This window comes from Didymella exigua, assembly GCF_010094145.1.
Source record: "Didymella exigua CBS 183.55 unplaced genomic scaffold M421scaffold_16, whole genome shotgun sequence".
In the NCBI taxonomy this organism is placed as follows: Eukaryota; Fungi; Ascomycota; class Dothideomycetes; order Pleosporales; family Didymellaceae; genus Didymella; species Didymella exigua.
This window is the reverse complement of record NW_022984790.1, coordinates 399,037-424,528: the sequence shown is the minus strand read 5'-3', so window position 1 is coordinate 424,528 and position 25,492 is coordinate 399,037. Positions and strand designations below refer to the sequence as shown.

The following is a 25,492-nucleotide window of genomic DNA, read 5'->3' as shown; positions in this document are numbered from 1 at the left end:
TTATCGGGAGTTCGATCCCGGTATCGTAGTGTGATTATAATAGTACTGTAGAGTGTTAAAGGATGAGCAGAAGTGGGCCGGCTGCGCCTGCCGTTCGTCCTGGCGCCAGCGAAAGGGGGGTCCAACTACCTAGCGTGTGGAGAAGTAGCGGGGTAACTCCGCCCGAGGTCACGCTGCCGGTTACACCACGCCGCATGTCAGGCGTCCACGCGATATGGCGTGGCATTCCTTCGATGCGGCCGAGCAGAGCCTCATTCCTGCCCTGTTTCGCTACTCTTCTTTATCCAATCCGTTCCTCAACCACACGAAAGCCTCCACATTGATCCCCAGGCAGCCATCACAGTACTTGCATCCGCGTGGCAGTCCTGACATCATCGCAGCACGAGATCTCAACTCAATCTCAACATGACTATAGCAGCAATCGAGCGCCTTCCAGTGGAGCTACTGCAGCCCATATTTGCATCTTCCAGCTACAACCTCGCCCTCATTCAAGCATCCGCGATCTTGGGCGCTCGGTTGTCGAGCGAATACGTCTACCACAACACGTGTGACTACTATCTCAGAGACCAGTGTGACGGCCATACTGTGCGATCTGCAGCTCAGAGAGTTATATTTGCCAGCAGATGGATGACTTGGTCGTTCTTCAAAAGCTGGATTGTCAAGACGTACGGAAGTAAGGGGTGTCTTTGCGGTCTAACACCAGAAGAAGGATGCTTCGATGCCCAATGGCCTCCAAACTTCGAAGATGCGACATCCATGTTCTTTTCACGCAGTCATCTACAGCGTCTCGCTTTCGTTCGTTGTCGACTACCAAAGAAGCTGCTTGACGGCCCTTGGACCGTAGACAAAGTTCAATTCTTGCGTTTTTTGCTTTGGACAACAAGCATGACTGTCGATTGGCAAGACCCAGAAACACGTCAACTCACTGCTGGAGGAAGACGGCGAGCATTTCTCGAGAACAATCTTGGAGCGGTAGAGCTCTTCAACCACAATCGTCGTCTCGGTAGGCCGCCAACACTGGAGACTGTTCAATTTGCCGTGGCAGACGCAAGTTGCGATCGATCAATAGTGTACGATACCTTGAGAAGTGCGTACAGATGGAGCTCGTCAAGTGAAGCTTGGGACTATTCTTCGCTACATCAGTGGTGTGACCAACGGATATGGGACGACGACATCCGAGGGGTATGGTTGCGAGGCATCTTGCAGTCCTTGCGCCATTCTAAGCTTGCTTTCTACGATAAGATCATGGACAGAGATGCCCTGTTCAGCAACATCGTCGATGCGGCGGCGGAAGCATACAGTGACAAATTCTGCGATGAATTCATCCGGAACCAACTCCCCTGGAATAAGGTAAGCTATAGATTCACATACATTCCATACGGCTTGGAATTCTTCGCTGTCAAACTTCCCATATTTGAAAAGAAGCAGATCACGTTCTATGAGTGGGCAAGATACTGAGACTTCCAAGGCTATTGTGACTCGGGGTTGGCTCATTGTTGGCTCTCTTCTGCCCACGCACCATCGTGTTGCACATCAGATACATTGGACACAAGTCATGCAGCAGGCCGGACCCCGCATGTACTCAGGGCCTAGCTGCCCGCGACGACTGAGCTGCTGTAGTGGTGATGGGAGGGATATTCAACAAGGGCTGGCTTGGCTCAATGTCCCAACTTCTCGTCAATGATCACTTTTTCGATGGTCATGGTAAAACAGTCGATGATACTGTTTTCTCAGTGCGTCTTCTTGTTTTCGATTTATTGACAATACGGCTGACGCACGACCCAGGAGCGACGTCACATCGATTGGTTCTACTGGTTACGCCATGACATGCTGAAGATGGGTGTCCATCGCGTGACGCGCGTGAACCTCGGCGCCTTCTGGAAACACCGTAACGACCACTACAAGACAATTACCGGTCTTCGTCGCAACGATCGTGGAAACTTCGCTTTCCGGCTAGAGATGTGGATCCCCGACACTAACACGAGTAGTGCCTGGAACGGAATGCTGTCGAGATGACTTATTGCATAACTTGCATTTGATTCGTATCTTTTAGCGTCCAACAAACCCAGCAACAGCGCGCAATCTGATAGCACTCTTAACGCCTGTCCTGTCTTTCCCATTGTGTTCAATGTTATTCTTCGCCGCATCAGTCTTCACCAGTACATTCAAGCTATCCCAGGAATCGAGCACTTCTACCGTCCGCACAATATTTGCCTCCGCATCTTTCGCGACTGTAAACACATTGACTCCCGGTACGCTCTTTACTGCACCTTCAGCCATTTTTTCCCAGCCTGTTACTGCATTTGAGGATGTTCCTGGCTTGTACTCGATGCCCACGAGCAGGACAGCTGGGGATGTGGTCAGGAGAAGTGGGGGTCCGGAGGTTGTCTTGATTGCGATGGGATTACTGTGGGTCTCAGGTGGTGCGGACAGCATGTTTCTGAGGGCGTCCACAGTCTGTGCTGCTTGGTGACATTCGAGTGCACTTTGAGATGTGAACCTTACACCATCAGACGGAACGTTGCGCGCGACTGAGATTCTACTCACTCTTCGATAACGTATATATCCACCCCTGACGTGTCCTCTAGTGGCGTAGTAACCAGATACTGCTCGATTTCACCATCCTGGGAAGCTGCATCGATGGCAGCATGTTGGAGAGCCTCAAGCACCTAAGGTCATTCCTTAGCGTATGATGGGGCGTGGACACATGATGCATTGCTCACTTTGCCCCTGGCCTCTGCACTTTCACAGACCAGTCTCGTTATTTGCAATATACCAGTCATCTTTGAGACCCGACGCGAATGACCAAACGAACGAACAGCGATGGACACTGCGCCATATTTAGATGGTGACCGCGGTACTAATTCCAATCTCCATCTCGGAACCATTATTCCGTGTTCCGAGGTTTGAGGACGACGACCATGTTGACGCCCGATGCTTGCAATTGTATTGGGTTCTAGAAACGTCGAAGACCAGGAGATATGTTATCACTGGCTCAAGTCTCATCTCACGACTTTCCTTTTCGCAAATCGTCGATGATCGACCACCCATTAGGGTCATGGTATGCACTGTGCGGTCCATGAAACACAGCTCGAGCTCGCCGATCACTAGAATACATAGGGCCGACCATCTCTTTGAGCCGACAACCCCAACTGTCACTACCAAGCTTGGAATTTTGTTCGACTGTGGAAGGATGCAGCTTCCATATTGGCTCTTCCTCATCGTTATTGCTGATCAAGATTACGATGTAAACCCCCTGACTTTCAAAAGCAGTTTTGCAAGCTGAGAAGTCCAGAATGGTAGGGTGGCGTTTTTGGGGTAGCAATACCAAGACATCCTGTAGCAAGGGCAGGCGCGATCTGCAATTTGCGGCCAGGTCTTGCAAGGAACTGGCATTCATGACAGAACTCTGAATATCCTCGACGTTTATGACTAAATGTTCAAGCCTCGGTAGAAACATGTGGTGGAAGCTGACCCATTCGTTCTTGGGAAAAGGCATCAGGCTGGTGTCGAGGTACCGCAAATTTGGAAGATCGCGCAGACATTCCAAATGCTCCTGGACTAGAAATTCCGTGTCCGCCCAATCTGTATGCGCCTCCCATGGGTTACTTCCCCCATCAACTAGGTAGAGTCGCTCCAGGCTTTCTTTATGCGCAGAAATCGCTCTACTGAGTGTCGGCCATGAGAGTTGCTGCCCAATGAAGTCACCGTCGTCCTCAGAACTCGGGGACCAGTAATTTAGCTCTAGCTTGAGAACCTTCAGATGTTTTATCGCGTCTAAAATCTGTGCAACGATCTGCGAGCTGACTTCACAGCACTCAAAGATCAGAGTCTCAATCGTGGAGCATCTGTCACTGACTTCCTTGTTCCAAGGCTGTGCTGCAATCCTACCGTTGTGTTGCTCGCCTACTAGGTGAAGCGTTCGTAGAGCAGGTAAGCGAAGTAACGGTCCGATTTGCTCGAATCTCAGTTCCCCCATGCCCAGGTACAAATGGTGGAGGCGTTGAAAATGCTGAGATAAGCCTGTTGGGCGTAACAAGGCTTTCATCGCCAAAAGTTCTAGCCAGATAGGTCTCCAGATAATACCATCCACTGTCTCTTGTTCGTAGTTCACGTCTGCAGCCTCGAGATATTCAAGGTTGGGCGCTAAGACAAGTGCTGTAGCAAGGTGATACTCAGCCGAGTCGCCACGGAAGCAAGCTCTCAGACCACCCGCAAGCTCTGGGATGCCTAGCCTCCCAAGCTTCTGTAGGAACATCGTCTCCGCCTTCGGTGATCGACGGAGCATGACTTGCGACGACCTTTTGACTTGGAGCGCCCAAGATATATGCTTGATGCTCTCTGCTTTCTTAGAGTCCAAGATCATTGCGTCAATAGTTTGAGGGAGTTTCCGGCGATTTCGGTTGCTGATGAAAGTACACAGGTAGGGTGTGGCGAGCCTGCTGAACTTCTTATTCGTCAGGCACAGATTGTGGAGTGCTGCCACGTGTTGCAGTACGTCTGCCAGAGCATGACAGCGAACCAGAGCTCCCAGAATTGTGTCTAAAATGAGCAATAGTACTTCCTCAGGGAGATGAGCGAGTCCACTTGGTGGTAACAGCCCAGTTTCGTCGCGCCTTTTCCGCGTCGCAATTGTGCTTGAGTCGTCCGATCTCTGTCGTTTGTGATTAATGGCGCGTAAGTCCATCGTTGATTTATTGGGAAGTTGTGCGACAAACTCCGCAACAGGGGATGCGGCAGCCAGCGAGGGTGACTCGACTTCTCGGAAACCCCACACATAACGCACGCTTATGTCATTAGCGTCATCGAACTATGGAACCGTACGCGTCGCTGCCGTCATCACTTCTGCAGCACACGGTGACAAGTACTTTACTTCCTATCGAATCTCATAATATTTGTCTCCGGGCAAGCCACAGCTCAGTGCTAGCCATACGGCGGATGCGGACACGCGCCTTCAGGAACACCGCTAAATCCATGGTACTGCTGCGGCAGCACCATAGGTTGCATGCCTGGTATTGCACCCCCGACATAGCAAGTCACCGTAGTAGTCATATATGCCCCCATGACGCTGACATGGAGAAGGAGGACCTTGCGGTGGCATACCAGCATACTCACCAGGTTCCGGCCCAACTACATGCCCTCCCTGCTGTCCTCCTTCTACTTCATTCCGTGGACGTTGTTCGAATTCAGCGTTGTCTAACGGTAGCTCTATGCATCGCTGGGTGGCTTTCATAGTATCGGACTCCCTGAGTATTGTGCCAGAGAGGCGATTGAGCGCCAGCGCTAACGCTAGAGGTGGCCAAGGGAAGGCTTGAGGAACGGCCTAAAAGAATGGCGCCTATATGGATTCATCAGGGGAAAAGGATGCATCGTGCAAATTTTGAGTCACTGCTTTGATCCGGCTCCGGCAGGGACCTCGTTACGTCTTGTTGCAATACTCCTTGCCTTGCAACAGAACGTGCGCGGAGAGGGATCGTATACGATGGCAGTATGAAGATCCGGAGGCTGAAACGTGAACAGGAGACCTTTTGATAAACACACATTTGACGAGTCTTTGGCACAGTGTCTATGCCACGTTCAACAGCAAATTCTGGCTTTCCATTCTCGTCAATCGACTGCTACGTGGACACCTGGTTCTTTCCTAACGTACTAATTGGAGTGTTGCTCTCGTGGTACTATTGATGCTGGGCAGAGTGGAGACTACCTGGTTGTATCAGGAAACTATGTATATATTTAGGGTCTGAAAGAAGGTACAAAATTGAAGACGAGACTTGATTAAGAGGTGAAAACATTTACGAGCCAGACGTTCACACTGCATTCAAGGCTTGCGGTTCATCACGATCCTATTGGTGGTATGGAGCCTTAGACCCATCTACAATCCTCCATGACCATTGACTTGAGCCTAGAAGCGACCGCCATAGTAACCGCCCCAGGGTCCTGCACCACTGCTATAGCCCTCAGAATAACCACTGTAGCTGTCCCCATATCCACCTCCGTATCTAGGAGGGCCGCCTCCGTGCCCATGGTGCCCACCGTAATCGGGACAGGTATCTTCCGGACCGCCTGCCCATCGTCCTCCCGGTGGTCCTCCACGACCTCCTTGTCTGGCTATACCACCGAGCAAGCCGCGGAGTCTCTCAACAAGCTCAGGAGGTGGTGGGTCAGAACGGTCTCTGCGAGGACCGCTGCCGCCGCCAGCATCACTGCCGGAGTCGCCGTAATCACCTCCGCGGCCGCCGCAATACTGACTGCCGCCAGGACGACCTCCATCGGAATACCCGCGTCCAGAGAATCCACTCCCTTCCAGGATAGCCAGCGTACATTGTGCTTAGTTGTGGTGATGAAGTTTGTGTTTGTTGAGTTTGTTCGTGCTAGAATTTTCTGGGTTTCGTTGACTTCAGTTGTTCCGCAGGACTACCATGGCTGAAGGACAGTCTCGTTCTTAGAAGAATCTGTTGTGACTAGATAGTTGCGTGGCAGTGTAATGATAATTGATCGACAGATGTAAGGAAGCGTGATGGATTTGGCTTCACAGAATCTGCATCATTTGCGTTGCCTGCGCGTAGTCACATGAGCGCGTAAGGTCAAAATGACTGAGATCACCTACATCTTTGTTTGACTCAAAGCGCCCTAAGATAACTTGCCACGTCCACAGTCAACTTACTACACAGTCATAGTGATGCTGGGAATTGCATTCTTCAACCACGTACCTAGTCAACGTGCGCGTATGCGGTACTCTTGTCAATACTCGACGTTGTCAGCTCCCGCAACTAGTCACCTGTCAGTGTTTCGAAGCAAAAGTGAAGCGGTGTTTCACTACAAGCTGGATCGTGATGTTCCGACTTTCTCAACGCATGAAGCCGTGGGGGTTTGATCTCTACCCGTAGAGTTCGAGACCGAGATCGAGCGCGTGACGGATAGGAGACACAAGGTTTGCGCTGCAACGAGGTAGCGACGTGAGCACGGGCGGGAGTTTGACGGGGGACTGGTGTCGAAGGAGGTGACTGGAGCTGAGCGATTCACACGCCTTGTGATAAGAGTCCTTACTCGAACAGTGGAAGCTCGGAGCCTGCTGCAGCGAGGCTGACAAAGATCTTGACAGATGGTTCTATTTGTTTTGCGCGCGACTTTTCAGAAATGCAGCCTTGTTCCTGACTCACAACGTGAAGATGGGCCAGAAGCCGGTTGCATTCTGGTTGACAGTCTGTGCCCTGGTCGTCCTTGTTGCGCGTTTTCGACCGGGTTAGAACGAGGCAAGTGTCATACTTGTCCTTACTGAGACCGTTGAAAGTGTTTACCGTCAACCTTGGAGATCAACGTCAATCATGGTTCGGCGGCTAGAATCCAGACACAGAACCAGACAGGCGGAAGTGGGGAATAGATCGTCTGCACGCATGGGTCCATTCCCCTGGTCAATATAACGTCGACAAGCCAATCTCCTCCGCATTGCGAACGATGAAGCCGTTGCCTCAGGCTGCCTGCGGGAGCGGAGAATGCCTCGTCATGCCGCCCATGACATCTGTTGAACTTGAAACATTGCGTTTAGTCGATGCTGCGCTTGTGTGGTTTCGGTAGCGGCCGTAGGCGTCAATGGGCGGCAGTGAAGAATGCGCTCAGCCTTACCACCTCGATGACTCCTGCATGTAAAGATCTGCCTTGCAGGCAACATATGAAATGAGGCTGCAAGGTTTCAGGTGCAAGGGTTGATGTCGCGAAATTACGCAGACAAGATTCGACTCACGTGACAACCAGCACGAGTTTGCGTGAACGAGATGTACTCGAGCCTCTAGGCCCGCGGACCTCGAGTGCCGGTACCTCGGACAACGAAACGCAAATCCAACTAGGACCAGAGCACGTTTCAGCGGCCAAACTCGGTCCAAATTGGGTCGAAAGCTGGCAAGCGCTCTGCAGGGTGGTGTTACCGAGATGAGAGAAAAGCATGGGCCGCGAGGTGAGACGGTTTCAAGTCAACCAACAGGCTTTCCCCGGCACATGGAACGGAGAGCGAAATAGCACGATGAGGCCACGCGAGCAGCCGTTGAATTTGAGAGGACGAGGTTCGAGGCTGACGCGTAAGAGCAGGCGGTGTTGCGTGCCTCGACGTGCCTGGCGAACATTGTTACTCCCACCACCTCGCAGTCGACGCGCGTGAAGCTTATCATCGCGGGAGGCGGCGGCCCCGGACGGATTGCGGAATGGATTGCAGGTTGCGCGTGGAAAGACGGAATCTAGTGAGATGCTGACAGACAGCGGTCCACGGTTTGGGGCTTGGCATACGCTCTCGAGTCTCGGCCAGCCTCGTGCAGCAGTGTATAGCAGCGCGCAGCACCTCAGAGGAGGTTTTGCATGGTGGCAGCAAAGTTGATCGTAGTCGCACACACATACCGGTCCACAGAACTAGATGCTCATGTCTCGGTGAAGATGCATGGATTAAATTTAGAACGAGAGAGCAGCTGTTCGTGGCTGACGAGTGGGAGAGCTGGCTGGGCGCGCCCAGCGAATGATAGGGCGCGCACCATCTCCAGCCGCCGTTAGGGCAGTCAAAGTCACCGGCCGCTACGAATGACTGGACGTCGCACCCAGACAGACGCCATGGACGTGGTGGAGCGCGTCTTGCGGTGTGCGAAAGGCCCGGCTGCTCGAGCAATGAGGGCGCTCTGTTTCGATGCAGTTGTTTGCATTGGCGTCCCTTGCTGGCAGACTGCAGCCATTCAACTGGCACTCGACTGTCACTCGACTGGCAGACTCGAGACCTTTGACAACGAATCCTGGAGTGTGCTCGACGGCGTTGGCTGCTTTGGGCAGGCCAGCGTGAAAGGCTTTACTCCACGGGCTTCGATTCTTCCAGCATCAAAGAGAAAGCACCGAGCATGCCTGAACCATCCTCTGGACCAGCGATCAGGGCAGGATCAGGGCAGGATCAGGGCAGGGAGCGGTCCATCCCTCGCCATCTGCGCATAGCTGCCGGTCGTTTCACGTCTGCATCCAGTGCTGCAGCGCGTCAGGGGCCGACTAAGGAAGTGGAGCTAGCCGTCTGCGCCTTAGTCGCTCCCTGCACAAAGCCAAGCCTCCAGAAGCCAGTAGGCATCAAATAGTCGTGCCCACTCGCTTCCCTCGTCTCCCGTCCGCTTGTCACCTTTTCTCCTGGCCCCTCCAGAGCTCTCGCCCTTTCCCTCGACCACTTCACTCTCTTCTCTGCCCTAGTGCAGCTTTGCATCTTCTATCGTCCTGCTTGTTTGGACAGCTTATCACCCACCTAATCATCCACCGAGAGATCTCGAGCGCGCCAGTCCCGTCGCTCTGCCTGTGAGAAAAGGCCGCAACACGACGCACCACCAGCCGCATCAACCGTTTGTGCATCCCGCGTGCATCTGCTACTGCTGCAACCTGCGAGCGCTCTGCATCACGCGCCTGCCCGTCTCGCCAATCGCCCCTTCCGTACTGAGCTAGACGCGTTGGACCCTGCCTTTGACAGCCCACCAGCTAGTGGATACTGCGACCGAACTGAAGCACCACCCTTTGTTAATAGCTCCAACTGCATTGCATTGCCTATCGGCCGGACTTCGATCATAACGCTACCTTACCACCACGATCAGTACGATCCTTAATCACGTAATCGCACCCCAATCCTTGCGCCCGTCTCCCGCGACTCATTCGACTCGAGACATCGCCTTCCATTCTATATCTTTTTCGGTGTGTCCAGCATACCAGACTTGTTGCAGCCTTACCCTTTCTTCGCGACCTTCAACGATTTCAATATGAGCATGGACGCTGGCGGTCTTGCTCAAATGTCCTACAACAACTTCCAGTCCCAGGGCTTCGGCAACCCGACCTCGAGCTTCGCGTCTCGCGGCAAGGGTGCTGCCCTGAAGCGTCTCAGCGTCGCCTCCCCGCCCAAGGTCGCCTCGATCGCCGAAAACGAGGTTCAGACTCCTCGCACCAGCCGCTCCCACCTCCTGGCCGGTCTCCGCACTGCGCCCAAGACGCCCTCGTCTGCCCAGCCCCCTGCATCTGCGCCCCACACCCAGCGCCAGTACAACATCGGCGGAAACCAGACCAACCGTCTCTCCAGGAACTTTGCACAGAACGGTCCCCAGACTGCCGTTGGTTCCGGCTTCGGTGGCGTCAACCAGTACCAGCAGCAGCAGCACATGCTCTACGACCAGGTTCTGGCTCCTCCCACTATGCAATACGATGATGGCGAGATGGATCCCGCCGTCGCCGCTCAGCTCCTCGCTACCGAGGCTTATCTTGCTCAGAGACAGCAGCAGCTCCAGCAGCAGCTCCTTGCTCTGACTGCTCAGCAGTTCGGCAACATGAACCTCAACGGCATGCGTCAGCAGCAGTTCCCTGTCACTCCCCTGACCAACGCCTATGGCCAGCAGTTCCAGCAGAGCGCCCCGGCTGTTCAGGAGACTGCCCAGCCCGGCGTCTACCTCGTATTCAACCAATTGACCGGTCAGTACCAGTATGTCATCGACCCGGCCTACCAGCAGGACAGCATGTCGCACTCCCCACCGCCGCCAACTCCCGGGTTCGCTCCTTCGCCTCCCAAGGTCGACACTCCTGTCCTTCACGTCTCCCCGCCCAACGAGATCAATCCCAGCCCGTGGGCACGCAGCACATCGCCTCCCAAGAAGTCTTTGACCCCACCCCAGGACGTTGTTCCTCTTCCCCCACCATCCGCGAACGCTTTCCGTCGTGGCCACAAGAAGCAGCCTTCGTCGCTTGCGCTTGACTCCAGCGCTGAGATGCCTGCGGGTCCCAAGTCCGCCTTCGTTCGCTCCGTCGGCTTCCCAGCTACCCCCATGACCGGCACATTTGGCCCTGGTCAAGCACGTGCAGGAGAGCACCCTATCCGCCAGCCCCGCGGCCCGCCCTCAATTGAGGAGCTCAAGGCTAGCCCCACCTCTAAGCACGAGGGTAGCAAGAACTTCGCTGCTCGCCAGCGTCGGCAGGCAATCAGCAATCTCGTCCGTGCCGGAATCGGCCGCCGAGGTCAGCGCAACGGCAGCGGCAGCTCGTCTCCTGCCAGTGAGAACTTCCCCTCGTCCGACAACGACTCCGACAGCGTACGCAGCGGTGGCAGCGGTAGTCTTTCCGGCAGGCCCAGCATCGGCAGCCTTCGTGCTGTTGCCAACGGCGCTATTGGCTCGGAGCGCCAGGCCTCGAAGGAGCGCTCCCGTGGGACCTCAATCGAGCGCTCATACACTGGTTCAAGTGTGAGCAGCGAGGAGGGCTTTGTCGATGTTCGACCCAGTCTCGGTCAGCGCCGCTCGACACCAAAGCTCATCTTCACCAGCGCTGAGAAGCGCAAGAGCACCATGTTTTAGACACTCGAAAGATTCATCACTAGGAACTAGTTTCCTTTGTGCATGTCACTGGAGTATCATCACGATGCGACAGTCTTATGGCCCGTTACGACTCTTTCCTTCTTGTGGCGCGTTTTGCGAAGTGCATACGGCGGGTTTCAGATTTGTCTTCATTTTTCCAAATACTACGATTACAATTCGTCTCTTCTCTAGTCCTACTGCAGGGCTCCAGGAGATCCTTTTATGAACTTCTGGTGTTTCCGACTTTTACGCCAACTGCTTTTAATGAGCATGTGGATGGCAGTATTTGTCATCTGCACGTTTTTTGGGATTCAGTATATTGGAAACAGTACCTATGCTTGATGGACAACGAGCTCTACGCCTGTGGCTAGAACTCATTGCACTCACTCAGCTTTTGTTTGTTATTATGTGAGATGGCGTAGGAAGTTGAGGGAAGTCGAAGGATGATCAGTGGTGGGCTATATAGGACCATACCTAAATGTCACACTCTTTCAGCAACTATATTTTTGCATTGGTGAGGTCTACTTGGAGCTGCAAGACGTAGCATTGTAGACACGTTGGCACGGCATTGCCGAAGGAGCATCATCACAAGTTCTGTTGGCGACCAATGTGGTTAGCGCATTCTGTTAGCCGGCAAATTGTGTTATCAGGCGCTAGCGCTCTGCACCCTCTTGCACTACATTCGTACGGATTTGCTTACATACGTGAGGCTCTGTGAAGTCGTCACGCGACTAGACCACTGCTTGAACGGTGTTCTACATCCAATGGCCATCAGGTTCGTTCATTCTGATTCGTTGTATCTATGTACCAAGAGTCGATCAGCCGTAGTGAACGCCACACTATACTTGGCGTCGTCCACTCCTCCTTCCCAGATGAGTGGTTCTTGATCCTGCACTTGGCCGCCTCAAATTATCTAAAGGCGGTTGGAATCCATACTGTGTCAGACAGCAGCATCACTTTTCGAACGACACCGGAGCCTTACTCGGGGAGGGGCATTGTGCCACTGCTTTCATGCATTGAATCCTTCTTCACCCTTCCTCCTCCTTTCTTGGCCTCGCTTTTCCTGTTACTGAATTATACTTTTCGTTTCTGCTGTTAGCTCTCGCCAGATCGAGTGCAGTCATACCTGCAGCCATGGGCAATATTGGCAATCTGAATCGAGCTTACAAACCTCACAGCAGTCCCAACACCGTTGGTTCCGGCTCTAGCCCGACAGCTAACCGTATTCATCTCGACTTGCCCACGTCAAACGGTGAGCCATCGCCCATGCTTCGAAGAGCAGCTGGAAGAATACCAAATATTGGTATTGTAGGGGCTGGCGTAGCCGGTCTACGCTGCGCAGAAGTCCTACTCAAGCATGGCGCCAAAGTGACCATCTTCGAAGGGCGGAACCGTGTCGGTGGGCGATTTTGCCAGGGAACAGTGGGCGATCATCTGGTTGATCTGTAAGCGGTCTCTACTGCACGAGCGCTCAGGAGCTGATTATCTGTGAAGTGGGCCCAATTGGATTCATGGGACGGATAACAATCCCATGCTTGATCTAGCCAAGGAGACAAATACTATCACGATGAACTGGGATGGTCGACAGTCCGTCGTCGATGCTCTGGGCAAGTACCTCTCCGACAAGGAAGCAGCAGAAAACACTGAGATTGTGTGGTCGATCATTGAGCAAGCGATGAAGCACTCCGACGCAGAGTCTGCGACAATAGAACCGCAGAAGAGCTTGTACGACTTCTTCGAGGAAGCAGTGCAAAAGCTGTTCGTCGACGAAAAGGAAGTGGACGCCAAAAAGAAGAGACAGACGATCCTGAAAATGTCAGAGATGTGGGGATCTTTCGTGGGCAGTGATATCCAGAAGCAGAGCCTGAAGTTCTTGTGGTTGGAAGAGTGCATCGATGGCGAGAATCTGTTCGTTGCAGGTACTTATAAGAAGGTGCTCGAGAAGATCGCCCAGCCGGCTGAAGAGGCAGGTATCCGATACAATACTACTGTGAAGAAGTTGATCTCAAAGCAGATTGACGAGGGGAGGGATCCGTCAGTGGCGGTAGAGTACGAGGATGCTGAGGGCACACGCCGAGAAATGTTTGATGATGTTGTCATGACGGCACCCCTGGGCTGGCTGAAAACCAATCTCGATGCGTTCGAGCCAGCATTACCGAAGCGGCTTCAGGAAGGTATCGCAGCGATTGGATACGGTCATTTAGATAAGGTCAGTCCCATCTTTACCACTGCATTCAGAATGGTTGCTGACGAACTGAGGTCTATATCACGTTCCCAACCGCATTCTGGAACCTCTCAGATGCTCCTTCAACCACCCCCGCGAGCCGCCCATCAGCCGCTGCTTCAACCCTCACAAACGTCCCCGCAACAACCGCTCCCGTCCGCCAACTCGGCGCCGCCGACTCCCCAGTCAATCCCTCGCACTACGCCGGCTTCACATCCTTCGTCGCGCCCACCTACGCTACCGCCACAAACCCACAACACTGGAGTCAAGAAGCCATGAATCTCGCCGCTCTACCCGGCTCGACCGCGCACCCAACACTGCTTTTCTACACACACGGTGCTACAAGCCAACACATCGCCGATCTCGTGTCACGATACCCTGATGCAGAAGAGCAGAAACGCGCGCTAATCGCATGGTTCGAGCCATACTTCTCGCGGCTGCCAAACTACGATGCAAAGAAAGAAGAGCATAATCCAAGCCATGTGCTAGCGACATTGTGGGCAAACGATGAGCTAGCAGGGTACGGGTCGTACGCGAACTTCCAGGTTGGATTGGAGCGGGGCAATGAGGATGTTGAGGTCATGAGGCTCGGTGTGCCGGAGAGAGGGATATGGTTGGCAGGTGAACATACGGCGCCTTTTGTCGCGCTGGGGACCGTTACGGGCGCTTGGTGGAGTGGAGATAACGTTGCGAATAGGATTGTTCGGGTATGGGGACTGGGGGACACGTCTTGACCATGGCGGTGTTATGCATCATATATATTTGCTAGTCAACAGAATTCTGCTCCAATTGCCATCTTCTTGTGAGATCGTCAGCCACATCTCAAGCTACAGCCTAGGTAGGCTGCGTCGGACATTGAGGCCCACCACCATAGCCTCCCATACCGCCACGTCCTCTGTATGTGATGAAGCTAAGCAAAATGATGATCGCTTAGATGCCGATGCCTTGATTGTATATATGTAGGGTTCTTTCACTCCCAACAGTATGGGCCCCTACCACCGCGACCTCCTCGGCCGGCGTGCCTGCCACCGGTTCCGCCGCACCAGGGTGCATGCATTCCAAACTCATCATCCTCGTTCTCATATCGACGTGTGACACCTTCATACACACCACTATAGCCAGGGAGCGGCGTGCCAGGCCAAACGTTACGATAGTAGTCCATGAACTCTCTGAATGTGTTCAAGCGCCACGCGTTACGCTCTCGAGGATCATCTGGCGGTCCACGCCAGAAGTCTGATCCGTCTCGAGGGTCTCGAGGGCCGCGAGTCGGGAATTGTGGGGGCATTTTGAGTTGTTCAATTGTTAGGCTGAGCGCGGAGAGGTCTGGTTGTTGAGTTCCTGTGTGAAGGGAAGGGGTACTTTGATGCAGCATATGTGATACAAGTTTGTGAACGCCGGGTACTGACACGTAAGCAGAATTGACAGCGAGGCTTTTGTGACTGTTAGCACTTCCGTAATGTCAGCGTTGCAATGCTGGGAATTGACTAGTGCCCGATTGCATCGATCTTCGCGGTTCTCGAAGTTCTTGATGCTCAGAGTCACTTCCTCGGTAGGTCGTCTGCTGGCAGTTGGACCGCAAAGGCTCAAGCGCTCAAGCCTATCTTACACAGGAACATTGCCAAGACTCGAGATATTGTGTTGCATGATATGCTCGTTTTATTAGTCTATCAAGATTTCGGACTCGTAGTACAGCTTGAGGACTGCAGAACATGACAGCTAATCAAGAGAGTCTGAGCAACCGCAAGCAGCCCACTCATGTGCGCTATCAAGAAAAGCGACGACGAGACCTGAGACCAACACTTGATCTAATTCTATCACCAGCGAGAGGTTCCGGTTCCAGGTGTCCGAATGGACCTCAGGAACTCGATTCCAGAGAGCCTATCAGTCCTGTCCAGCTCGTCATTCTCATCGTCATTCGGCCACCCACCTATAGGCCTATTTCCGGATATACCCCATGGGCGGAAACGAGGCTCCTCACGCTGGGGTAGACGTCGCATTCCAGGCGGAATGAACTCCTCAGGACCATCAGGACCCCGTAGCCCATCGCGTGGAGGGCGAACAGGTCTATCCCGCCTACCTTTGTTGCAGTATTCTCCTTCTCCGTCAGAACCGCGTCTATCACCTCGTTCAGGTCCATCCCCAAGACGCCGAGGAGGCGGCGGGTCGTCATAGTCATAGGGGTCTCTGCCACCGAGACGAACCTGATTCAGGAATGCTCCGAGTCTGTTCATGGGGTACTCGTCCCCTTCCTCGTCTTCGCTACTGTAGCCATGTCTACCACCATATTCGGACATAGCACCGGGACTACGAAGCGACATGCCAGTATGGCGAGGTGGAAAACCAGGTTGGCCTCCATGACGAGGATCTATTAGCCGCGTACCAAGGAATCGAGGTCGATCGTCATCCTCTTCCTCAGAGTCGTAAGCACGTAGACCCAATCGACCGGGAATATCACCGGGGCGTCTGCCAGGTAGGGGGTGATCGGGAGGTTGTCGACCAAATTGTTGCTCACACCAATCGTCATCCTCCGGGCGGCCACAGCGCGGCATTCTTGAAGATTTCATCGTTTTTGGTTTGCGGGATTTGTGGTTCGTTCCGTACTTATATTATGTGGGAAACTACTTTGCTGCTCACTCAACGTTTTGCTGAGTTGATGTCGGGAATAAGGAGGTCTGTACAGGATTATATATGATCTAGCCTGGTGAGCAGACGGTGACACTGAGTAGATGTGAACGGTTAAACAGTAGATAAATGTGACGGATATTGTTATGTGACTGTTGTCATCTTCAAACGCAAGTTATCTGCAATTTATGAGTCTGATTCCAAAGATACTATTGTGCTTCTGACGTAGGAAAAGTAGCGTCTCATGCGCTAGATCGCCCGATGGCAGGTCTGTGAGGAGGGCTGATGCTGATAGCTGCTTCTTAGATGCATAAGACACAGTGTTGCATGGTATGTAAATTCTATTCATTCTACTATTCGGCTAAGAGCTACTTGGAGCCGCAACAGCTATAGAGTGTTGCTGGCTATAGAGAGAGAGGTTGGGACTGCCTCTGTACTCTCTATACCTACGCAAGAATCGGTATCGTGGTCTGAAAACATCCACCACAGTATCCACCGTGACGCCCGTACAGACTATCATAGCCTCCAGAGTAGCCTGAAAAACTACCGTAGGAATTATACATGCTACTATTGTAGCGGCGGCGACCACGAGGTGGTTTAGGAGCCCTAGGAGGTTTACTCACCCTAGAAGGATAGAAGTGCCTACTAGGACCACCATCACTATCAGGCTCTGAGATCTTGTAGGGCAGAAAAGGACGTTCCCGGCTGCCAAGACTAGAGGAACGTGGAGGCCGACCTCGTCTTCCCGTGTAAGTACTGCGAGGCATTCTGTAGCAATCTGAGTATCCGTACATGTTGTTGACACCGATTTCGTGTTCTCGAAAGCGAATCTGTTGTGCTGATTTGGTTGAGTTTTCTGGACCAATGAGTACATTGTGCTGTTGTGCTGGAGTGTTCAACAAGGAGATGATATGTTTATTTTTTCTACAATAACTACTAAATCGACCTGTTGCTCGCGTATATTTGTTAAGTTCCATAAGACATAATGTAAGATACCCCCGGACTACTTGCAGAGAGGGTGCACTGAGCACATCTTTTGGTGTCGCTTGAACGCCAACGGGTCCCTAGTGGTGAATCCCTTAGGCGAAGGACAGTCTTCACACACAACCATCAGCCTAGTCCCATTCTTCGAATACTTCCGCTTCCAGTTCGCCTTACGCTTTACAGCATAAGCCTTCCCCTTCTCCGACTTCCTCCACTTCACTGCACCCTTCCTCCCAGCTTCCTCCTTGTTCGCCTTCCTCTGCTTTGCCTAGCCTTTGCCACTGTGCCTAATCCTTGCAAGTGTCTTCTTCCCCCTTTCTGACTGAGTGTACGCCTTCTTCTGCGCATTCGTCTTCTCTTTCCTGGCTTGGTCCCAATCTCTCCTCACGTCTGTATATTCCAAGATGTCCATGACAAACGGTATGACAGCCTCTGAGAGTGAACTACGCGTACAAAGACCGAGGTAAGGGAGATCCTCATTGTTCCAGAGGCAGGAGCCAGAGAGTTTGCCGAACTTTTGGAACTTGAACAGCCAGAACTTCGCAGTGATAGTCCCTACGAGTGCTTCTGGACTTGGGCTGCGCGTGGAAAGAGGTGGTAGGTAAAAGACCGAGAAGGCAGCTTTAAGATCTATTGCACATCAGGGCGAGAAAATCACGACCGAGGAGGCACCCAGAAGGATAGATGAAGAAACGAGGTTTTGATTGGCGGTACATTCGTGTATTCGTTAACTTCCATATCTTACAACCAAACAAGAAATGAACAGAAAGGAAAGAAAAATCTTAGGTATTCATGCCCATGCAAGCATTGACACAGGGTCGGAGGGGAGCTTTGCTCTTAACCCTGCCTGGTCGACGTCCCATCCAAACCATTTAACGGAGTGCTCTAGGGTCGAAGGGGGGCTATGCTCGGACCCTGCCTAGCCATCACTCGACTTCATGATCCAGGGTCAAAGGGGAGCTGCGCTCTGATACCCTGCCTGGACCAATCTCTCCAACCATCTACAACCTCAGACCGCGCTTCATCTTCCTGTTCGCGTTGCCCGCAGCGGTAGCAGTAGCAGCAGGCCTATCAGCCGGGCCGCCATCAGGGTTGGTGACAGCGCCGGCGAAGCCAATAGCCGTGTTGAACAGATCAGCAGTACTCTTGTCCCTGGTACCGGCAGCCTGAACCTTAGCCTTCGCATCCAGACATGTAGCTATGGCGGCAGCGTTGGCTCCGCAGACGTTTGTGAGCTGATTGCAAAGGGCATTAGTGATAATGTTTGGGTTCAGAGCATCCTGCTGGCCACCGCGAGCGACCGGGTCGGCGATCTGGAATGTGAATTCGGTGGCGGCGCGTCCGTTCTGCCCGGCTTCGAAAATCATGGTTGGTGTGCACTTGCCAAAATCTGCACCGCCTGCTGCTGCTCCACCCGCTGCTGCTCCTGCGCCGTTGTTCGCGGCGCCCAGGTTGGCGTTGCCAGCGTTCTGGTTCTGGTTGGCGTTGCCTGCATTCTGATTCCCGCTCTGTGTGCCGTTATTGGCAATTCCAGAATTACAGGCGGCACCGTTTCCGGCATTGGCATTCTGATTCGCACCCCCAGCTTGCTGATTGTTGGCAGCCTGCTGGTTGTTGCCATTGCCTGCGGCGGCTTGCTGGTTGCCCTTTCCTGCGGCAGCCTGCTGATTTCCATTTCCTGCGGCGGCCTGCTGGTTTCCATTGCCTGCGGCGGCCTGCTGGTTGCCCTTTCCTGCGGCGGCCTGCTGATTTCCATTGCCTGCGGCGGCTTGCTGATTTCCATTTCCTGCAGCCTGCTGGTTGCCCATTCCTGTAGCGGCCTGCTGATTTCCATTTCCTGCGGCGGCTTGCTGGTTGTTGCCTCCAGCATTGTTGGCAGCAGCAGCAGCAGCAGCATTAGCGCCTGCTACCTGGGAGACTACAAGGTCGCCAAATCCAGCCGCTTTGATGAGGTCGAAGACACTCATGCCGGCCGCGTTGAGCGGAGCCTTGGATGAGCTGCTACTAAGCGCTGCAACACCACCGGTGACATCGACAGCAGGGTCGATGAGAGGAGTGATGCCGCGAAGCTCTGCGGTAGCGGGAAGAGTCGGGTCGCCGCAGACATTCTGCGTGTTGTTGTTGGCGAAGGGGTTCGTGTTCTTTTCGGCTGTGACCATGCCAATAGCTGCAGCAATTGCGTCCGCGCCACCACCAAGTTGAGCGACGATCTGGTCGGCGCGCTGGAGCTGTTGCTGTGTCAGTGAACTGTTGTGAAGGATTGCGTAGCAATTGCAGCTGGAGTCAGACCTTTGCGCAAGAGTTGGCTGCGCCGAGAAGATCGCTAATGGCAGCGCCGCCGATAGTTGCGGCAGCTCCAGAAGCACCACCCTTGACAGCAGTAATGGCTGGGATAGGAACCTGCTCTTGTCCGAAGCGAGCCTCGACATAGGCGATGAGGGCCGCGATCAAGACTGCCTTGGAGATCATAATGCCGTACATAATCGTTCGTTGTTGTAGTGAGTGTCTAAGGTATATCGAATAGTACTAATGAATGTGAGACTAGCTCTTGGGTCGTAAAAGGGCCAGCCGGTGGCAGTAGAATAGCAATGAGGTAAAAAGAATGTAAGGGCAAAATTGTAAGACTGTTGACGGTGCTTGCGAGTGGTGCGTGCTGGAGGATCAGTGTGACAGAGCAGTCCTCCGTTCTTATACTCAAGGATTGCCGTAGATCATCTTACCCAGCCGCCAGTACCTGACATGACGACACATTGTGTCTCAAACTTTTGTTCAGTCCGATCAACTCCCTGTCGCAAACAGTAGAGCCTTTCAAATTGTAGAAGGCAGGGTGCTCAGTCAAGCGTTCATGCCGAGCCGTAATGCGTTCTGGAGTGTTGCAGCCGTTTGATTTTCAGGCTGTTACTTCGGTAAGCCTGAGCATGTTACCTATTTGGGAAGTCGAGTGGGGCATCGCAAGGCTGATGTTGGGGCCTCAGTCGGTACGTGTTGCAGTGGAGTTTCATCAGGCAACATGACACCTGCAGCCGCCTCTGCAGCGAAAACCGAGGCAATGCGTTTCGCTCGTCGACGAATACTACATAGACGGTTAAATCGAGTTTTCCTGAAGAAATTGAGGGCGGAGACACGACGCAGAGCTGATACACGTATTCGTGAAGATTGCGTGCTGGTATTGGAGAACGGAAAGGCGGGCACGAAGGCCGCGCGCCAAGAGATCTATGCTTTCTAGCACTAAGAATTGCGCAAGAAAGTGTATGCGGAGAGTAGGAGATTGTTCAAAACGCCGTGGGATCGATCGGGAGAGAGTTCCGGATCCATGCGATAAACTACAACCTATCCAGCTTCCTCCGCAGCAGACGCGTCCTCTTCATGAGCTTCTTGTACTTGTGCTTCTTCATCTTGAGCTTCCTCTGCCTCTTGACACTGATCAAGAGCATGCCGCTTCGCCTGCTCCTTACATGCTCGCGGAAGGTCTTCGAGCGACCGGTGTGGGTAGTGGGGAGAGAGATCTCGCACGTCTCCTCGACGGCGAGATGGTCGAAGGGTACGGGTGCAGGCGGCGGCCTGAAAGCGTAGCTCTCGAGCGATTCTGGCTGTACTTGCGCAAAGCTGTCGAGGTGGTAGATGTCCTCCTCTGCGGCCTCCTCGAAGGCGTCCAGGGCTTCGTACTGATCGGCCGAGGCTTGCACACCTGCGATAAACTCGGCCAAAGTCTTGTGAGTGTGGACGATGATGTCGGGCTCGTTGCGCCTCTGCGGCTGGAAGATAGCCTCGAACTGCTCCATAGACGCCGGGATCGGTACAGTCTGCTCTGCGGCAGGGCTGATCGAGATAGGTCGATGTTGCGAGATGAGCGTTGACCAGACAAGATCTGTGGCTTGTTAGCATACGCCTCGTGTCAACAGCTTCTACCATGACGTACGTTGTTCCATAAGGTGATCGGTTGGCTTCACGTATGGGATGTTGCGCGCTGCTGTTGCCGGCGCAGACGGTCCCGAGGCCTTCAGCTTGCTGCTCCTCCGCGACTTCTTCTCGGACGCCTTGACATCTTCCGTAGCATTCTCGGTGAGCCTCTTCGAGTTGTCCGGGGGTGTGGAGGGCTTCGAAGATGACAGGCGCCGTTGGTGGCTCGGCCTGAAAGGCTGTTGCGCAGTGCTAATCGCAGCGCGACCAACGGAGCTGGTCGGCATAGCAGTAATTGCGCTGGTCGAGCGGAACGCTCTCCCAAGCGCAGGAGAGAACATGGCCAGCAGTGGAGGGGTGCTTGCGGTGGTGTTGGTGGTTGACTGCGGCTCAATCCTGCTGCAAGGCGTCACGCTTGCCGCTAACTAAAAGGCGCTCGGGCCGAGCTTTCCACGAGGCGCGCGACCTTGGTAGAGCTCAACACCACGATGACGCTGCTGGGATACTACATTATGCATACGGTGCAAGACATCATGAGGTGCTCCGGCTACCGAGTTGGTACCTCGAGATGGTCAGAGCAGTCTCTCTAATTCATAGCTTCACGTCCTCGATCACGTTGTCTACCACATCTTGTGGGTTTTTGGCTTTATTACACTGGGCAGCTTTTGTAGATACACTGGGTGGCATAAAATTCGCAGAGGATCCGCCCGCTAATGCCGGATAATTGCAATCGTGGGGCCCAAAATCAACGTGCGCCAAGAGTGGAGAGCACTTCTGTGAGGCCGTAGCTTCTTGTCCATTAGCAGATATATACACCATCGGTGAACTCGAGGTTCTCCTGATCCTATTACTCGGCTCCCACCGCTGTAGCAAGCTGGTGCTAGTGCTGATGCTGTTCCAGCTGTTGCCAGACTGCTCTTACGGCTTTGATGGATGGAATATGTCGTCAAGATCGTCTTAACCAAGAAGAGAATAGATTACGCAGTCGAGATATCGGGGGTATAATGTTGGAAAGAAGCGCTGTAGTCGCCTGGTAGTGCTGGCAGCTGCTAGGGAAGCCAACTGGTCCGGTAGCCGTTTCGCGATGCGTGTGCCGTGAAAGTTGCGGGGACCCTCGGCGGCGTGTGGTATAGGTACGGCTGAAGCTGATTCAACACAGCGGGTCTGTCGATAAGGAAGCCTGTTTCATAACCACCGAATCAGAGTATCAGTGCGTTAAGGTTGCGCTGGACAATCATGTCCTGGACTGACGCCATCGTCTTTTTCAGCAAATCTGTGTCTGTGGCGTTGGTGTAGTGGACGTAGACCTCCTTCTTTGGCTGTCGTACCAGGTTGCGGAACTTGTTGGCGAAGAACTCCTGCCCTGCGTCTATGTCATTTGGTCCTCCGGTGTAATCAGGGAAGACCATGTCGATAGGGCTCATGCCACCAGCGACCTTTTCGCGGAACAGATCGATCTTGTTAAGGAACAGAATAAGGGCCGACTTCTCGAAGTATTTCGAATTCGATATGGATTCGAAGAGCATCAGTGCTTCGTGCATTTGGTTCTGTAGTCGCGTTAAAGAGAGCTTGCTTGTGCTTGGCGTTCAAACTTACGCCATTCCTGTCTTCGACCAGGACATGATCGTAACCACTGATGGCGACCAAGAAGAGCACGACCTGTACGTTGTCGAAGACGTGTATCCACTTCTTTCGCTCTGACCGCTGACCGCCGACATCGACCATCTTGTATGTGAGATTGCCCAGCTCGAAGATCGTCTCGGAGATACCGGTCGTTCGTAGTCGTGTGCGCAGAATGTCTTGGTCTGTGGGCAGGAAGTCCGGCATGAAGAGGCGGTCGATGTCTTGGAAGAAGCTGTCACCGCGTTAGCTGCTGCCAGGATCAGATTGCTTGTTCGCCATACTAGCTCAAGTTGTCGTGCAGCGCATATTGGTTGCCCTTCAGGATCGTCAATTGTACGCCCTTGTCAGCCCACAGGGCGTTGAAGGCGTGCAGAAAGTCCTCAGGCATAGGCTCTTCTGTGCCAATGTCCGGCGCAGAGTTGACCATCTCGGAGAAACGCTGTAGGCGCGGGTCAGCACACCCAAAATTTGCCAAGCGCGTAGAGACGTACAATGCACTCCTCGTCCTCGAAGTCTGTGTCGTCCTCCTGCATCGCAGCGTAGATGGTCTGGAAGGCAGAGACCAGGTTGTTAAAGATGGTCGCACGCCATGTCTGTCGCTCATGCTTTCCAAATCCACCAGCGTTGATGATACGCATCTGCTTCAGCACCGTCGACTTTCCACTTTCACCAGCACCTGTGTAGCGTCTCAGTAACTTCGGTCGCACTCTCGGCTATATTGCATCGTACCAAGCAGCAGGAGCTTCACTTCGCGCTCCGCCCTCTTCCTGTCCAAGCGGAGATTCTTCTCAATGTCCTCATTTTTCCTGGACTTGGGGTCCACGGGTTTCCTTCCAAAACACATTTTGCCGGGGGCCATGTAACGCACGCAAGAGGTCGTCGGAGGGCAACAGCTGGGTGGCCGGAGAGTGTAGCGGTCCACTAAGTATGGGCTGCGCGCGTGCAGTAGTGTTGAAGCTTGCGAGGGCCAGTCTAGACGTGGATCCAGGGTCCAACGCGCAATTGAGCCAGCGGGTGGCGGTACCAGAGGCTGGAGGGTGGAGCGTGACTGCTGGGCTGCACGGGATTGGTGTGGCGGGTGCAGCTCTTGTTGCGGGGATGACTGCAAAGGACAGAGGAAGGCGGACGCACAGCGCAAGATAACGAGCGAGCAAGCGTGCTGCAGGGAGTGGCAGGCGACAATACTAAAAAACCACAAGGGTGGAGAACGCTCCGGGCGGGCCGCCAAAAAGACGGCTGTAACTTGCTGCAAAAGCTGTGGATGCGTCAGGGCGATTTCCGACGATAACTTGGACGGTGGAGGTGCAGCAGACAAGCTGGGAAAGGCCAGCCGCAGAGTAGGAACAGGAAAGTGTGAAAGCACCTCACGGACTAGTGCTGCAATCCTTGCAGGCCGACGGACTTGTGCTCAGGATCTCAGGATGCAACGGCAGATTGCCAAAATGTCTCTTGCGTGCCCACGCAGCGCGCACTGTTCTGGACACGATCTGCAGCTGCCCATGCCCAACGCAGCGCGCAAAACGTGAGGGACACCGTCACAACCACGAGGAGACACGAGATCCCAAAGGGACAATGTGTGTTCGGGAGACGGCAGCAGCTTCCATCGGGCAAAGAGCCCTAGCCTGCGCTGCTGCACTGCTGCTATTCGCTCTGTTTGCAGGTAGTCCCGGGCTACATGCTGCTTCTGCAGAGCGTGCACTGTGCAGGAAACCGGCATTGTGGTCTTGGATTCTCAAAGCTGCCCCTGCCGCTGTCAACCCTGGCATGGTCGTGAGGTTCCACTGGGCGACCGAGTCGTGCAACCTTCCAGCAAAACGGAGATTGCTCGAGTGTCACGTTTAGCATCGCAGCCACGCACAGATTCTCAGATCCACCCTTGTGCCCCCTCCCCACATGCAGTCTGTCGTCGCCGCTCTTCTTCATGATCTGGATGGAGCTCGTGAGCGTACACGGTACAGCAATGCGATTTCGCGATGCATGCCAATTTGTCAAATACAGTTCCTGACCCAGTTTCAGAGGGGACCCACTTCTGTCAGCCACTCGGCTGTTCCCGGGGCCAGTCACACTTCAGCATCAGCTCGCTAACAGCAGCAGAAGATGTCTTCGGTGGCTGCATCTCCTCTCATTATAACATGCACGGCTAATAATGGACACATGCTTCTTCCTTCTCAAGTAAGCACATACCTGCCCCCTCCAGAACGAAGGCTCCGGAGCCGCGCCCGTGTCGACCTGGAATTCTACGTCTCGTCGAATTCAAGTTAAGCGGCGACATCATACCGATGGCACGAACGCAGACGACTGCCGAAACGACGATTAATGTACCAGGCGATCTGGAGCCCCTAGCAGACGGCCCTATTCGGCGAGTGGCCTTCATATTCACCGACGGACGATCCAGCCTGGAGCATCGCACGGAATTCTGCACGAATGATCCGCCGTATGCTGCTCGGCCTCATTATCGAGCTTCGGTCTTAGCCGGTTCGAAAACGTAGATGCTCACGCCAGACCCAACTGCACCTACACACTCCAGCTCGTCTTCCCGCGTTTGACAGTCTGGTGGCGCCTAAGACCCATTTTGCTTTTCTTGTATTCCTTTGGCAACCTAGTCCTGGTGGTGTTTCAATTCGCGGGTGTCTACTGGCAGTCTTCTGTGCGTGCTTTTGCCGCCTCCCGCCACGGTGATTAGGGTCACGGTCCAGCCGGCGGCGATTCGTCATCTGTCGGACGGCGCGCAGTTGCTAAAGAAGATGATGAGCGAGGCAACGGGATAGTTGACCGACTTATCTATGTCAAGGCCCATCTCGAGCGC

At 53.7% G+C, this 25,492-nt stretch overlaps 11 protein-coding genes across 11 annotated transcripts; 3 read left to right on the top strand and 8 right to left on the bottom strand.

Annotated features, from left to right (window-relative positions):
* The first annotated feature begins 183 nt into the window (after window positions 1-183).
* Window positions 184-1,772, top strand: M421DRAFT_172551 (uncharacterized protein). The gene has a single exon (XM_033587797.1). The coding sequence runs from the start codon at window positions 406-408 to the stop codon at window positions 1,456-1,458; it is 1,053 nt and encodes a 350-aa protein (XP_033447928.1). The 5' UTR covers window positions 184-405; the 3' UTR covers window positions 1,459-1,772.
* Window position 1,773: 1 nt separating this feature from the next.
* On the bottom strand, window positions 1,774-2,790 carry M421DRAFT_172550 (uncharacterized protein). Its single transcript, XM_033587796.1, has 3 exons — window positions 2,724-2,790; window positions 2,548-2,669; window positions 1,774-2,500 (listed from the first exon to the last, which is right to left on the bottom strand). Exons 1-3 carry the CDS (start codon window positions 2,781-2,783, stop codon window positions 2,050-2,052), a joined length of 633 nt encoding a protein of 210 aa, XP_033447927.1. The 5' UTR covers window positions 2,784-2,790; the 3' UTR covers window positions 1,774-2,049.
* Window positions 2,564-5,233, bottom strand: M421DRAFT_393250 (uncharacterized protein; the record flags this gene model as incomplete). The annotated part of the gene is made up of 2 exons (XM_033590043.1): window positions 2,564-4,810; window positions 4,982-5,233. 2 exons carry the CDS (start codon window positions 5,231-5,233, stop codon window positions 3,008-3,010), a joined length of 2,055 nt encoding a protein of 684 aa, XP_033447926.1. The 3' UTR covers window positions 2,564-3,007.
* A 669-nt stretch (window positions 5,234-5,902) lies between these two features.
* On the bottom strand, window positions 5,903-6,675 carry M421DRAFT_93061 (uncharacterized protein; the record flags this gene model as incomplete). Its single annotated transcript, XM_033598084.1, has 2 exons — window positions 5,903-6,296; window positions 6,665-6,675. 2 exons carry the CDS (start codon window positions 6,673-6,675, stop codon window positions 5,903-5,905), a joined length of 405 nt encoding a protein of 134 aa, XP_033447925.1.
* A 3,083-nt stretch (window positions 6,676-9,758) lies between these two features.
* M421DRAFT_5943 (uncharacterized protein) lies at window positions 9,759-11,333 on the top strand (the record flags this gene model as incomplete). The annotated part of the gene is made up of 1 exon (XM_033595682.1): window positions 9,759-11,333. One exon carries the CDS (start codon window positions 9,759-9,761, stop codon window positions 11,331-11,333), a length of 1,575 nt encoding a protein of 524 aa, XP_033447924.1.
* Window positions 11,334-12,059: 726 nt separating this feature from the next.
* M421DRAFT_421510 (FAD/NAD(P)-binding domain-containing protein) lies at window positions 12,060-14,343 on the top strand. Its single transcript, XM_033592857.1, has 3 exons — window positions 12,060-12,778; window positions 12,828-13,542; window positions 13,593-14,343. The coding sequence occupies exons 1-3, from the start codon at window positions 12,468-12,470 to the stop codon at window positions 14,289-14,291; spliced, it is 1,725 nt and encodes a 574-aa protein (XP_033447923.1). The 5' UTR covers window positions 12,060-12,467; the 3' UTR covers window positions 14,292-14,343.
* An 823-nt stretch (window positions 14,344-15,166) lies between these two features.
* Window positions 15,167-16,122, bottom strand: M421DRAFT_393246 (uncharacterized protein; the record flags this gene model as incomplete). Its single annotated transcript, XM_033590042.1, has 1 exon — window positions 15,167-16,122. A coding segment is annotated over one exon (751 nt), but the record flags the coding sequence as incomplete, so codon positions are not given.
* Window positions 16,123-16,625: 503 nt separating this feature from the next.
* Window positions 16,626-16,973, bottom strand: M421DRAFT_93057 (uncharacterized protein; the record flags this gene model as incomplete). The annotated part of the gene is made up of 1 exon (XM_033598082.1): window positions 16,626-16,973. The coding sequence occupies one exon, from the start codon at window positions 16,971-16,973 to the stop codon at window positions 16,626-16,628; it is 348 nt and encodes a 115-aa protein (XP_033447921.1).
* Window positions 16,974-17,749: 776 nt separating this feature from the next.
* On the bottom strand, window positions 17,750-19,908 carry M421DRAFT_172439 (uncharacterized protein). Its single transcript, XM_033587795.1, has 3 exons — window positions 19,453-19,908; window positions 18,923-19,391; window positions 17,750-18,868 (listed from the first exon to the last, which is right to left on the bottom strand). The coding sequence occupies exons 1-3, from the start codon at window positions 19,642-19,644 to the stop codon at window positions 18,165-18,167; spliced, it is 1,365 nt and encodes a 454-aa protein (XP_033447920.1). The 5' UTR covers window positions 19,645-19,908; the 3' UTR covers window positions 17,750-18,164.
* Window positions 19,909-20,437: 529 nt separating this feature from the next.
* Window positions 20,438-21,481, bottom strand: M421DRAFT_172428 (uncharacterized protein). Its single transcript, XM_033587794.1, has 2 exons — window positions 21,083-21,481; window positions 20,438-21,031 (listed from the first exon to the last, which is right to left on the bottom strand). Exons 1-2 carry the CDS (start codon window positions 21,402-21,404, stop codon window positions 20,487-20,489), a joined length of 867 nt encoding a protein of 288 aa, XP_033447919.1. The 5' UTR covers window positions 21,405-21,481; the 3' UTR covers window positions 20,438-20,486.
* A 781-nt stretch (window positions 21,482-22,262) lies between these two features.
* Window positions 22,263-23,530, bottom strand: M421DRAFT_64493 (guanine nucleotide binding protein, alpha subunit; the record flags this gene model as incomplete). Its single annotated transcript, XM_033596167.1, has 5 exons — window positions 22,263-22,610; window positions 22,660-22,918; window positions 22,968-23,125; window positions 23,148-23,362; window positions 23,416-23,530. The coding sequence occupies 5 exons, from the start codon at window positions 23,528-23,530 to the stop codon at window positions 22,263-22,265; spliced, it is 1,095 nt and encodes a 364-aa protein (XP_033447918.1).
* Between the last annotated feature and the right edge of the window lie 1,962 nt (window positions 23,531-25,492).